The following is a 15292-nucleotide window of genomic DNA, read 5'->3' as shown; positions in this document are numbered from 1 at the left end:
ACTATTTTGTACCGTAATGAGACATGAAGTAATCTGGCTATTGCTAGCCTCTTTTTTCAAAAACGCCTGGCCTACTTTTAAAGCTATTTTTAGAGTATTTGCAATGTAAAAAAATACAATCAAATAATAATAATAATTATTGTAAAGATAAAAAAAAAAAATGACAACAATAAAACAAAATAAATACAAATTTAAGAGGGAAAAAACCTGTTAATTGGTTAATGGTAAGCTCCTTTACTACATACAGTCAAAAACAAACAGGACATCATGTAATTTTACACTAAATTAAGTAAAAAAACGATTGATATTCCCAGTTTCCTCTATTATATATATATATATATATATATATATATATATATATATATATATATATATATATATATATATATATATATATATATATATATATATATATATATTTTTTTTTTTTTTTTTTTGTTATTTTATTACTTTTTTTATGTTCATTACTGTCTTATGTTACCCCTCTATTATTTCAGAGCTACTTTTGATCAAACACTATGCAGGTTATAATTTTTCTTTTGTTATTTTAGTTATTACTTTTTTTTTTTTTTTTTACTGTTAAACTACCGCAACGCGTCCAACCTAAAACGTCCCGACAGTGCCTGCTTCTCCACTTTTAGTCCAACCGATCCTTCCCGCTCGCCTCGCAATAAGAACTCCACACAAGCCGCTGCATATAAAATAAAAGCGGATACATTTATTGATGCATAAATTCGGTGTCGTCTAAACCGCGACGCGATAATCCCCGATCGCAACCGCGCGCCTTTGGAGAAAACAGACATGCGACCCAGTGTTTCACGAATCCATATCCGCTGACCCGCGCCGCGTCTCTCCGAACGAAACAATGTACCGCGAATTAAAATTTACTGCAACCGTCCCATAAACGTGACAAACGGCTTTAAATTTAAACTGCTGTACACTCTCCAACCTTCAAATACATTTTCAAGCGTATAAATCAAAGCCGGTGCTTTCGTCTCGGCCTGGCGGTGGGCATCAGGGTTCACTTGGCTGAAGCGGAGTACATGAAGCGATGCATCAGCCGCTGGCGGAGAGCCAGTCCCCACCGGAACGGCGTCCGCCGCTTCTGTAGCATAGCTATAAATAAAGCGGCTACGCTCGGCTTTTACACTGTAAGCTACGCATTATAATATTTAATCGGCCCTACTAACCTGCGGTAAATGAGAGAGTCAATTTCACTGTAAACACAATTTACGTTGTAAACTCATCAGCAAGAGTGATATTTACAAGGTTCTTTATGCGGTACGAAAGGGTTTCGTGACAGCGTTTTATTGTACGTCGTTTTCTAGAGCAACGCGGGGCGATCCGTCGATCTCACCCGTATTCGACCGTCGTACGGTCCCCTCGTTACTTCTTTTTTTCCCCTACGGTCTTTCCAAACCAAAACAAAAGCGCCGACTTGCGAAGTAGAGAACCTTTTCGATACATATATAATAGCTTAAGTCTGACCATCAGGGAAGATAGCAGCAGTTTTTGAGCCGCTTCTGCCAAGCTGCATCAACGAGAGAGACACGAAGACGTTTAAGTAAGAAAACTGGCCGTCTTTCGGCTCACTGACAATATAATTTCATCTACAGTTCTTCGCGGTCTCTTTCCAAAAAAAGCTACACTTCAAAAAGTCCTACATAAACGCATCCTGGTACAAAAAGCAACAAAATTCAAATAGCGTAATAAAAATAAGGGCGGAGTGTAAATATATATTCATATTTATACATTTCTAGATGTATTTACAAGAAAGGCTGTCGGGGGTCAGATATCCGCGCGCCCGTTGTTAAAATACATTCGGGCAGAGCATTTAGCGGAATACGTTTTCTGCGCGATTTTGGAAGTCCTTGTTGTCGTATACGCGCTCCTAACGTCCATCGTTCCGCTCCTCGTTTGATGACGTCTTCGGTATTATAAATGGCGGGAGGATATTTCTTATTGACGAGTCTTGAGAAAGTGTACCGCTTTCTTGCTCAAGTGCCCTGTAGCTTTATAGCAACGACGGGTAATGGGGTCACAGCGAAGGCCCAAGGTCGTTCTCTTCCAGCTGCGAAACTAACGTCTCACGGTGAAGTCCGTGCCGAGCTCTTCGGCTCTCGGCCGCTCCGTAGCGTGCTGCGTGACGAAGCGGCCTTGGTCTCCTAGAGTTCATGAGCCGAGTCCAGCCGGGCAGCACGCTGGAGAGGGACTGAAGGCGAGTGGAGCTCAGCGCTTTTTGAACGCCACTCCGCGGTTGGGATGAGGGGGGAATTTGGGCAGGCAGGGCTCGTCGGCGCCGGGGTCGTGAGAGAACACAGAGTCTTCTCCGGAAGAGCACGTCGAGCTGCGCGTGTCCGGGAAATTCGGAGAAAACTGGTCCAGAGACACAGACAGGTCCAGATACTCCTGGAACACACAGATCATTTATTATTGTTGTTTATACTTACTATTGATATTATTATTGGTCACGCTTTTTAAGATCCTATTCTCGCTATTAACAAACCGTTAATTACTCATTATTAACCGTTAATTATTAATAATTAGCAAAAGAAGTTAAGTTTAAGTATTAAATAGGATTAGGGAGTTAGTCTAATAAACAGCCAATATGTTAATAACGAGAATAAGTCCCTGTTCTAAAGTGTTACCTTATTATTAATATCATTTGCATTATTTGTATTTATTATCACTATTAATATTAGATATTTTATTTGTATTATTATTATTATTATTGATGAGGATTACTGCTATTTGTAGTAGTTATTTAATACTGTAAAATCTTATTATTATTAGAAGTAATATTTTCCCAATAACACACATTGTTATTGTTATATATTTATTACATTAAGTTATTTGCTTTTTTATTATGATCATTGACTATTAATAGTATTAATTACTGAATTATTAAAGACACTAACACTACTTTTACTAATTATTATTTAATAATAATAATAATAATAATAATAATAATAATAATAATACTGAAGAATAACAAAATTATAAAATATTAACTTAATGACAATATATAAAAATATAATAAAATCTTTTTTATTAACATTCATTATTGCCTAAACAACCATAAAGACATTATCATTGTCATTAATTTATTTGTTATGTTTTTTTATAATAGGTGATTGTAATATTATCCTAATTAATAACCAATTATTGTAATAATTAATTACTAAATAATGGTAATAATAATGATCATAATTCTTCTCATTATTAAATAACTTATTTTATTATCCTTAATAATCAAATTATTATCACAGTCATTATTAATGAATAATTATTATAATCAAATGCTTGCTGTTATGAAAGGGCACAATCACTTTTTTTGTTTTTGAGAAAAGAGAACAAAGCTGTTTTGAAGCACAGTTACAATGTAAAGTACTGAAAGCTGATTCGTTGATTTGCTTCAGCGAGGACTCACCTGATTGGACGTCATAGAGAGGGTGCGGTCTAGATCCTCCACCAGCTGTTTGAACGTGGGTCTCTGAGACGGGACGGCGTGCCAGCAATCTCTCATCATCATGTACCTGCGAGACAAACACAGCTTTAAAAACTGTAATAAGAAACCTCTCCCATCATGACAAAAGACACGGCACTAAAACGCTCTTACAGTTCGTGGGTACACGTGGAGGGGCGGTCCATGCGGTGGCCTTCCTTCAGCAGTTTGAAGAGCTCCTCTACAGGGACGCCTGGGTACGGTGAGCCACCAAGAGTAAAGATCTCCCACAGCAGCACCCCAAAAGACCACCTAACACGCGAAGAATGAGCATTATTACCAGACAAATGCATTTTGCACGCAAAAGAGTTTGAGAAAACACACTGAGACGTACACGTCACTCTGATGGGTGTAAATGCGGTCGAACAGAGCTTCAGGAGCCATCCATTTCACCGGTAAACGACCCTGCGGAAAACACAAGCACGTCATTCACTTACTCCGATTTCTGCTTGACTCTACGGCAGCCCATAGAACTGTTTGTCGCAGAGTTGTATAATTTTGCATACTATATCTCCGCAGCGGTTTGGAGACCAAACTTGGCGAGGGTTATATAACAAGCATGACCTGAGGCTACCTGCATTGTTTCTGCACTGTGCTCCCTAGTGGTCAGGAGACATGAAAAATTGCAATTTTTTGCTTCTGAAAGCTTTGTCCAAAACATAAAACGGTTTTCTTAAGATTCTCTACATCATGCCGAGTCGAACCACATTCAATTTTGGTGTTGGTCAGTTTGAATTGTGTCTTAAAATGCCATGTTGTATAAACGCATTGGCGTATACTAACGAAACCTGGTATGTTTCTTCGGCACCATGCCCTAATGGTACTCTACAAGGTTTTGTGGCCACCTTGAGACAGACGTTGTAATAAAATATCCAAAAATGCAAATGACTTAGCTTATTGTAATGAAACATTTTTTTGGGATTCCCTGGATCAAGATCAATACCTATCTTGCCATAATTGGCTGAACTTCTAGTCTGCCGTTTTGATTCATGTTGAAGACCTACTTTTTCAAACTCCTCCTAGACCATTATTTTGATTTACACAAAATTTGACACTGATCATCTTCAGACCATACTGGCAAAAAGGTATGGATTTTATGTATATATAGGAAAGTATACGTTTAGCTTCTCTTGCAAAGCATCTCACTTGTCTAATCATCTTCTTCTTCAATGCACATTTTGGCGAATGACTCGTGCTGCACCATATATCATAGACCCACAAATTAGGTGGAGAGGTGTGCTATGAATTAATTGGGCATACAACTAAAATAATTGGTCATAAAAGTTTTCGCAAAGCGGGCTAAAAATCAGGAAAAAAAAGATCTAAAATTTAACATCGCACTAAGTGGCAATTTCCCATTTAAAGATGCTGGCAAGATGTAGAGGACATAGCCCACAATGGGGTAAAAGTTGTACCCTTGGGGCACAAGAGAACTCCAAAATTGGCCCATAGACATACTATAGTGAGCTTGTGTTTTCCGTACAATGGTGACTCTCTTAGGAATTTTTACATTGAACAGAATTTTGGGTCAAATTGTCACAGAGACATGGAGGTGGGACTCTCAGAAACCAGGACATGGGCGATCCAGACTCTCGGGATCATCATGAAGCTATCAATCACTTACAGCTTGCTAGCAACCCAAACCTAAAGAGGCATATCTTCAAATCTGAATGTCATAAAGGCATGGGGGTTACTACTATATATATATATACTTATGTAATTTCTATATGAACAGCAATCAAAAACCAAATGAACAATTTTATTTTTCCTAAAGCAACTTTTCAAAATCTTACATTGGTGGTCTTCTTGTAGTAATCAATATGATGGATGTCTCTGGCCAGGCCGAAGTCTGCTATCTTCATAACGTTATCTTCAGTTACCAGAACATTACGAGCAGCCAAGTCTCTGTGAATACACTAAAACAGAAAACACACACATGCGTATTAATCGATTATTCAAAGTCATCCGTTAATTTGCCTGATATGAGAAGTATTTGAGACGCCCACCTTCTTGGATGCGAGGTATTCCATGCCGCGAGCCACCTGGTAAGCGCAGGACACCAGGTCTTTGATGGACATGTTCTCCACAGGCACTTGGTCGGGGTTGTAGCAGTACTCCATCCCGGGCGGACGACGGGCACGCAGATACTCCCGCAGATTACCCTTTGATGCAAACTCCACGATGACATAGAGAGGACCTGACAATGGACACACGAAAACGTTTCAGTCACATAATTCACATAGAAATATAACACAACTGATCGAAATTAGTGGTCAAACGACATGAGTTTTGCAATGGCTAATGCTAGTTAAGCTGTCTAGACAGCAGCTTGGTGCAATGACAGTAAATGTGATTTAAAAAAAACAAACAAATATGTATTTTACAGCTTTTCCCCCCACTACAAAGGTAGGGGTTGCTCATTAACACTACATTTATTTAAAATATATAGAGAAAAAAAATGTAATATTACAGATAATTACTAATTTTCAATTTAATATATTTTATATTTTTAATGCAATCTTTTCATGTGATCAAAGCAGATTTTTCAGCATGATTACTCCAGTCTTCAGTGTCACATGACCCTTCAGAAATCATTCAATGATGAATAATAGACTCATAATGAAATTAAACCAAAAACTGTATATAAAAAGGTATCGCAAAATATGTACAAATATTTTAACAGCACGTAATATTAATAAAATGTAAATGAAAAATTTTAAATAATACAAAAAAAATACTGACAGTAATTTACTTGATTAACAAAATTGCACTTTATTTTATACGTGGGTAGCCTTGAGGAGGCTGTTGTTTTTAATCTAGGATTTACTAATGATCCAATAAGGAAGCTGGGTTAAGTTGATCTAGTTTGTGCAATCACAATAGCTGGACTGATGACAACATCCTGTCCTTTTGAAGTCAAAAAGCAGGATGCCTAACAAATTGATTTTGAAATATGAAATGATTTACGCCCGTATTGCATTATCTCTAAACGTCTCCATCCGGCCACCCGCCTCCCTCCCTGCTTCTTAATTCATCCTTTACTCACCATCTTGTGTGCAGGCCCCCAGCAAGTTGATGATGTTCTTGTGTTTGCCAATAATCTTCATCATTTCCATCTCGGAGATGAGGTCTGACAGGTCCTTCTCTGTGGCGTCGGCTATAAAAGCAGCATTGATGAACACGCATATATCTTAGCATGACAGGTCACGAAACCTTCAGCCTCTAAGCTGTGAGGAACAAATGGACCGAGCAGATGGGGGATTTTGTTTATGCTTTCCTTTTCATTTATTTCTGCTGTCGACTCGAAATCAACTTAACAGTTTGCGACATTTAATTTGCATAATTTGATGCATTTTCAGTGGAACTGTATTCTTGGTAAAAAAAATAAATAAATGTAGTGCTACACTTAATTTTAGTGGAAACTGATAAATTAGGCTACGCTATTACTGAGAGTTTCTATAAAGTAATGTGTATTGATGAATTGTGTAAAACAAGCGGAAGAGCATTTATTATTTTTGTTCGGGGTAATTCGGTTTGCAATCATTTATAATGGTGTTGAGAAAAATGCTGTCTGTGTATGATGAATAACGGATCAGTAAGTGCGTCAGATGTTAATTAAGTGAATGAATCAAATGGATAATGAGAGTTTGCGAGTTTGCCTCGCCAGTTCATTTATAGGATCAATTCATAAGAGTAATTTATTTGTGAATCAGCCGAAACAAATATGACGTGGTAGTGCTGTAAGCTATGAGAAACTAACATAAACTTAAAAAAAGAAATAAAGAAACAGAAATATGAATAATAAAGAAATATTTTCTTTGTGTACATATACATACACACATATAAATATATATTTATTTATATTTATATATATTTTTATGTGTGTATTTATGCGTGTATATATGCGTGTGTATGTATATATATATATATTATATACACACACACACACACACTAAATCTGAATACATGCAAAATATTAAAAAGACAAAAGCACTAAAAATGAAGTGAAAAATGAAAATATGCATATAATATTTATAAACAACAACAGTAACAACATTATATTAATACACTTATTGAATTAAAACAATCATATCAATATAATGAATTATATGATGATAATAATAATAATAATAATAATAATAATAATAATAAAGTATATAAATGATACTAAAAATACTAAAATAATACTAGACTTAATACTAAAACCATATTAGAATATTCAGAATAAATATGTGGCAATATATGTGACAAGAGCTCGATTAGCATGCTCCAGGGTGAAAGCTCAGCAGACTGTCAGATTCCTCATGAGAATCCAGACAGTTTGCTGGCGTAATTTTCATTTTCGCACCACACACAACCATCGGCTAACAAGAAAACACTTACATTTGAGCATCTTGACAGCCACTTTGGTGACACGACTGGGTTTGTCTTTATCCATCCCGATAGCCTCGGCCATCATCACCTGCCCGAAGCAGCCCTCGCCAAGCGGCTTCCCAAGAACCAGCCTGAGACGCAAACACACACAACATTAACCACCATAGAATAGTCAACATTTCTCAGGCCATTTCAGCATTTTTATGCATCAGACGGTCAACAAATGACGAGCACAGCGTGTGTGTTATTACCTGTCTCTGGCCACCTCCCAGCGAGGGTCCTGGGGCAGTTCGTATTCGGAGACCCCTGAGAGCATAGGGGAGCCGCTGGAGGACAGACGCGAGGGCCGGACCAGCATCCCACCTGAGTGCATGGAGGAGCTGGAGTCCACAGACACCTGTACAAAAACACTTACAACTTACTCTCCATACAAGACAGCAACAGAAATTAATGTATGAAGTGTGTATGTGTGTGTTTGTTACTAGACTATATATATATATATATATATATATATATATATATATATATATATATATATATATATATATATATATATATATATATATATATATATATATATATATATATATATATATATATATATATATATATATATATATATATATATATCAGCTCAAGAAGAAAGTAAAAAGCTAGCCATTTTTGGTTGCTTTATTTTATTAAGAACCCAAGATCTGAATATTTCAAAACCGCTTCAAGTTGGTCATGCACGTTTACCTCAGCCTGGTTTGAAAGTGACTTCATACATCTTCTCAGGTAAAATTAAAGTGCTCCTATTGTGGATTTTTGAAAATGAACTTTCATGCAGTGCCCAACACAGCTCTAAGTGAATGAAAACATCCTGCAAAGCTTTAAATCTGAAAGTGCATCGTGTATAAAGTTTATTGTCTCTCAGAAGAAAGAGAGTCAACTCTAAACCAACATTTTAAAAATGTTGATGTCAACATGAAACATTAGCGTATTGTCCGTCTACCTGTCGATCTTGTCCGTTGGTCTGAATGAAACCGCAAATTCACTTTAACATTAGAATTAAATATCTTTAAACAGTATTGCGGATCTAGATCTTTGTTTTTTGGAGAAACATCACAGTATCCACCACACGCTACAACACATGTTCAATAGCAACATTAATATGAGAAGCCGCTGTCGAAATTAGATGCTTTAGTTTAGTGGTAAAGTGATCAAACCCCCTATCTACTTTCTGTTACCTGTCTGCGCAGCGGGATGCTCTTGGCCAGCTTGTGGACGGCCAGTTGGCTGTTGAAGTCACTTTTCTTGGCCGAGCTGTGCATTTTGGCCAGCACTGCGGTCACCACCATCACACAGATGAGGAAAAAGCCCACGCAGTAGATCAGTACCTCCAGGTAGGTCTGATTTGCCTGTGAAGGCGAAGTACTGGCTGGATTTCCTTCTAAAAAGAAACAACAACAGAAGCCCAATAGAAACCAATCACAGAAATTCAAATGGTTTCCATTAAAATACCATTAAGAACCATTCGTTTTTTCCAGTAAAGCCATTGCAGCGTTCCCTTTTGTAGTGCATTTTTTTCAATAGGATTTAACATCTCATCAATAGAATCCATCACATATCAGTAGACACCGTTATAGTTTCCATTAAAACCAGTACAATTCCCATTAAATCTATTATAACTCTATTGTGTTTTGAGCAGGGTTCTTTTGTTTGTTTGTTTTTTGCAGCTGGGTTATGAAAGAAGGGAGCAATGCGATGTGGCGGAAGAGAAGGGAATGAACTTGCTGAATGCTGAAAGAAGGATGTTGGTGTGTATATTTAACTTAGCGTGAGACATTCAGTCTATACAGGTGCAAACAGAGCTTGAGATTCTGTACCAGCAGAGCCTGAATCTTTGACAATCATTTGCTAAGCCCAGCCTTAATGTTACTGAGAAAACCTACTTCAGTCTGCCATAATATCAGACAAGCTTTTGTGCTTTCTAAGCTTTTAGAAACCATGTGTTGAAATAGTTTAAATGGACACACCAGGTTATTGATTGATTGATTCAAATTCATTTAATGTATTAATGCACTGGATTAAAGTATTCCAATCCCTTATTTTCCAAATAAACATGTATGTATCAGTAAAACACCTACAGTACCTTCAAAGTAAATTCAACTGGTAATAATTATCCAATAACTGTAATTATGAGTTTTTGAATACAATTATTTCTTGCAATTAGGTTTATACCTTGCAATTTAGATTTTCAAGAAGCCAGTTTTTCTTGCGTTTATTTTATTTACTTCACATTATTGCACAGAACGGTTCTCACTATTAACTAGCATGCACATTACTTGCATCTCGGCTGTTTATTAGTAGTTATAATGCACATATTAAATGTCTTATTCAACACGACCATATTTTAGATCCCTTAATACTAAAACATACCTAAAATTAAACACTACTGACTAACCATTAATAAGCAGTTTGGGGCAAAAGTTCAATAATTTTACCTTAAAATAAAGTGACAATTTTAATTTACTATGCATTTATTGTAGGTGTTTGTTAAATATAGCCAACACGGGTGAGATGGAGCTTAGCAAAAGGTTACTTGGAAAGGATACTTTGAACTGTGACCCTACTGGCGAGCCTGTCTAGCAGGTACATCTTCATGAAGATGTACCTGCTGGTTCAGAAGTCTGAAGCATATCATATTAGCTGGAGACCTCTCATATTCTAAGCCATTGTTTTTTTGTTTTTTTAGCATAAACCTGAATGCAATTCTTTGTAAAAGCGCAGACGCACTGATGCACACGCATGCATGCAAGAAACAAACCAAAAATCCTCTCAAAACAATTCTGGAGACGGCATCGTTCACGTGACCGGCGCATTGCAATGAACACAAACTCCTATTGTAGCATGATAATTACTTCTTTCATGGATCGGGTTTCATGGCACATTCTTCTACTTATGTGACTAGCAGGAGAAGGAAACCACTGCTCATGATACTTGCCAGCTCTCGCTTCCAGATTAGGCCTTATGTAAACTCATATGAGACATTAAAATTTGCAACACAAATACAAATGTAAATTGAGAGGAATGGCTTATCTGGGTGGGTAGACAAAATCTGAGCGGGTATGCATTTCAGAATAAATGGAGAGCTAGGTTATAAGGGTAAAATTACATGAGAAGTCTGGCTGATACAGATATTTCCTACGCTATTTAGTTAGTGTTTGTCTGCCCCAAGGCTCTGGTTCATAATACTGGGTTTCTTTTACACAGTTCATGCACACAAAAGATGTTATTGTGTCATGTATACATTTCACACAGCACACAACAATACACATGCAAATGCATCTCATTGACATATCACTTCTCTTTGCCTTCTCTTTTAATAACTAAACAAACAAATCAAATATGAATACTGCAGTGTGAACATGAAGCTCAAACGCTAACGTTACTGTATTCACAAAATGAGTTTTGTAATAAGACGTAAGCCCGCAATTTGCTGACTGCAACATGCAAAACCCAACATTCAACAATTAGAAAAAATTCCGTTCTCAAGTGTTGAACGTGTTTGAGACTTAAACCGACAAGCATCTTGATAAATTGAATCTATTTAAACAGATTTGAAATAGATTCACCCTCTGAGTGAGGCATTTATCAAACCTGAACCAAAGAGGAAATGATGCCAGCATAGCCTTTATGCTTGAAATCATGCTCTTTGCGATGCTTGTCCAGTGTTCAGGCAAACAGAAATGTTAATTGGAAACAGGTTAATCTTGAAAAACCTAGGAAAAGTGTTTTATAATATAAAAGTTTATAATGGAAACAAAGCTTTGCCAAACCACCATCCACAATATGTCATCTGTTCTCTGTTGTTATTTGTTATGCTTTACATAACTTATTTTGCAGTTAAATTACAGTTTCTGACGTACTTTGCGAATATAATTACAGATGTTTGCCAAACGTCTCTAATTAGGTTAGCAGTGCACAGAATTTGTGTTTGCACTGGTCAATACACACACACACACACACACACACACACACACACACACACACACACACACACACACACATATATATATATATATATATATATATATAGACACACACACACACACACACACACACACACTCCTAGTTATCTTGGTAGCACATTATTATTTCTGTAAGAACTTAAGTATAAGTACTTTAAAATAAAATGCAATCACTCTTCACCAATTCCAATTTGGTCATGTGATCTCTACATCAATCCATTTGAAAGAAACCGGCTAAATAAGCTCACTGTTACAGTCAAGAGTTAAGAGTTAATGATATTTCTAAAGGACCATTCTTGTCTTTGAGTAAATATGTACTTTGTGCACCTGTAAAAAGTTCAGTTTTACTCTGAGATTGTGGAAGGGTTGGTTTCACTCTGATTCCATTTATCTAAAGAAAAACTAGAAACATGTCATTTTGACATGCTTCGACTGACATTTCGAGTGTCAGTCAACACCCAGATGAATTAAAAAAAAAAAAAAAAAAAAAAAAAAAAAAAACAAAGCAGACACAAATGGGGTTGAAGAATGGTGCGGTTCACAAAGAATACGTTTGCATTGTTATTTGCAACAAAACCACTGTATTACTTGCAATGGAAGTAAACACAAAAGCAAGTGTTTACTGGCATTGACGATGGGACTCTGAGGCCAATTTAATAGCTTCAAAAAATTAATGGCATTCATATGCTAGGATTCTCTTCGATTCTTTTAGTTTTTTTTATTGCATTTTTGTCAAATCGATTAAACATGAGTCACATTTATGAAAAGTGAGTATATGTGCTAAAACAGACCAAGGTTATTTAGTGGTCTAACGGACTCCAGTAAAGTCAACTTTAACAGGGAATGAGGGTCAGAAACAATACTCTGAGCTTTCCATTAAGTCAAACCTTTTTATCAAAGTACTGTTTGATTTTATGACGAAACGCAGTCATGTGACCGAATTCAACCCACAGTGTGAACTGCCGCTGTTGAACAGAGAGAAGAAACCAGCAACCAAAAGAAGCACCACAAGATACCTTTATTGACAGTCAACCATGCAGAGTGATGGGAGTGGCCGATAGAGTTTCCAGCCAAGCAGGTGTACTCTCCAGCATCCTCTAAAGACACATTCCTGATCTGCAGTACCTCCATCTCCTTATCCGTGGTGTTGACGCCTGCCGTCTATAGAGAAAAGAACCACAGGATGAAGCCGGAGAGCTTCGGGAAAACCCACCAGACAAAAGAGAGAGAGAGAGAGGTTTTGGATATAGAGCGGTGAAGATCCGACAAGGCGTTGGAGAAACACCCTTCAGGCACCCTTAAAGAAATCTGGACTGCTCCCTGATTGGATCCTTCGACGACCCTGCTGACAGGTTTATGGTTAGGAGTACAGAGCGCATGGCTCCACCTGCTAGAGACCCAACACCTGAAGATGAGGGTGACGTCCACCCCCTAGAGTCCACATGCACAAGACGGGCCACATGGAACATTACCCAGCAGAGACTGCATCGAATCACTCTCACACACGCACATATTCAGAAAAGGAAGCAGGAAGGGATTAGAAAGTCCTGCTAAAGAATGTGTGGCAAAGAAACAGAAAGAAGAGCCGGGATGCCAAAGATACCTTCGGTTACTGGAGCGATTAGGGTCTTAACGATCAATTCAAATACATGATGATTCATTTGGCTCGTCTGCCGTTTCGTTCTTTCGGTGATGATTCAAATGCCATGCCTCATTTTAATGGAAAGAGCACAGACAAAGCCTTAGTTACTATATGTGAAGAAATGTAATTTGTCTAAATTGTTAGATTGTTAGTTTTGTTATATTTAAATTTTACCAAAGAAAAGTGCAGCAATAGCCTAATCCTTCTCATTTACTGTATAACGTCTTTAAACTCTTTGTAAAAAAGTCTAATTGTGAAAGCAATATAGTGAATCGAATCGAATTATGAGTTGAGTGAATGGTTACAATATTATAGCTCCTACTAAATTTGCCATCCAAGTGGTGTCAACTCATCAAGAAAATACCGGCATGTGCCATTTTGAAAATTTTGGCCAGTTTATACAAATCAAAAGCTGGGAAACAACGTGATTTTTTTTCCAACTGATTTGGACTATTTAAACTTTTTTTGAAATGCAAAATCCTTCCAATATACCATGAAAAGCTCATTTGTAGCCTTTCTTCACATTTCTACATTTTTTACTTGAAAGCTTGATGAGCACATCCAGACTCAGTCACGCTTTTAGTAGAATTAGGAGATTTATATTAATATATTTGGATTTTAATACGAAAGTGCTGAATATCGTACATTTTAAAAATTTTTACTGGTATCGTATTCATACTATGTTTGCAATTGCGACAGGTCTTTGAGCAAGAAAGAGACACTGTAGAATTAAATTATGAAAGCAAAGCAATAGCGAAGTGGAACCAGGTAGAGAATAAGCCCTTGAGCGAGCTGTAGGAATTTAGACGGGCACATTCCCAAGGTGCCACTGAAACGCTTTTGAAGTGCAAGAGAGCGCAAGTAATCTTCAGAGGGCATGAAACACACCCTTATTAGGAGGGCAAAGTGTAGCACAAAGATGGAGAGAAGGAAACGTCCAGTGTAAACATACGCCAAAATACTTCCAGTTGCTCTGCTGGGATTTTCCATGGCGTCATTTACGGCACCGCAGAAAAAAAAATAAAGAGCGGCGAAGCGGGAAGATGTGTCGCGGTCACCTAAAAGCCTGATCACCGCTGTCTCTACCTCCATCTTAACTAACTGTGCATGTCTGCCTCTTTCTGCTCTGATGAATCTCTGTAGCGAGGGGTCGTGTGTTACCTTGCATGTGTTTAACGACGGTGAGCCATGCTGATTGGTTGGCTTGGCCTATATAATTGGCCACTTTACATATATACTCCCCACTTTCTTCTTCTGTCACGTTGTACAGCGTCAAGACCTGTGTGTCCGAGCTGTTGACCCCAGAGTGCTGCGGAGGTCAAACATATGTCAGAGGTCAAGCACAAAGTCAAACATTGAGGTCGCCGTGATCCCAGCGGTCACTGAAGGACAACACCTGCCATTACTGCTCTTACGAAAAACATTGTGACGGTCTGCCAAGAACATTTTCACCAAAAGCCGTTAATCCTGCTCCATTTGCTCTGATGCTCTGTCCGTAGAGGTGAAGAAATATAGTGAAAGTTGCTTTAAACAGACGTGGGGATGAAATGTTTTATTTTAGCTGAAATAAAAAAGATGGGAGGTGGTGGGGACTTTTAAGTATTTTTAAGTACAAAAAATTGAGATGAATTTTTAGTAACTACTATTATAACACAAAAATAACACTGATGTAATGTGAGGTAAATCATTATAGAAGATGTACCAGCCACTTCCTGGACCATTATTTCATATGCTTTTAAATGTACGATGATTTTATTA

General features: G+C 37.4%; 1 protein-coding gene across 3 annotated transcripts in view; it reads right to left on the bottom strand.

Annotated features, from left to right (window-relative positions):
• Positions 1–698: 698 nt before the first annotated feature.
• Positions 699–15292, bottom strand: part of fgfr1a (fibroblast growth factor receptor 1a) — a 35132-nt gene continuing 20538 nt past the window's right edge. The window contains exons 8-18 of one of the 3 annotated variants that reach the window (XM_043247131.1): positions 14696–14843; positions 9103–9311; positions 8131–8276; positions 7889–8010; positions 6552–6662; positions 5512–5702; positions 5299–5421; positions 3840–3910; positions 3620–3757; positions 3431–3536; positions 699–2409 (exon numbers count right to left, since the gene is read on the bottom strand). In XM_043247131.1, coding sequence (XP_043103066.1) covers positions 2230–2409; positions 3431–3536; positions 3620–3757; positions 3840–3910; positions 5299–5421; positions 5512–5702; positions 6552–6662; positions 7889–8010; positions 8131–8276; positions 9103–9311; positions 14696–14843 — 1545 coding nt within the window. In that variant the 3' untranslated portion in view covers positions 699–2229. Of the gene's footprint in view, positions 2410–3430; positions 3537–3619; positions 3758–3839; positions 3911–5298; positions 5422–5511; positions 5703–6551; positions 6663–7888; positions 8011–8130; positions 8277–9102; positions 9312–12908; positions 13054–14695; positions 14844–15292 lie in introns of all 3 variants that reach the window. The other 2 variants (XM_043247132.1, XM_043247133.1) reach the window with 2 other exon arrangements.

Source organism: Puntigrus tetrazona, chromosome 8, assembly GCF_018831695.1.
Source record: "Puntigrus tetrazona isolate hp1 chromosome 8, ASM1883169v1, whole genome shotgun sequence".
NCBI classification, from domain to species: Eukaryota; Metazoa; Chordata; class Actinopteri; order Cypriniformes; family Cyprinidae; genus Puntigrus; species Puntigrus tetrazona.
This window is presented reverse-complemented; position numbering and strand designations above follow the sequence as displayed.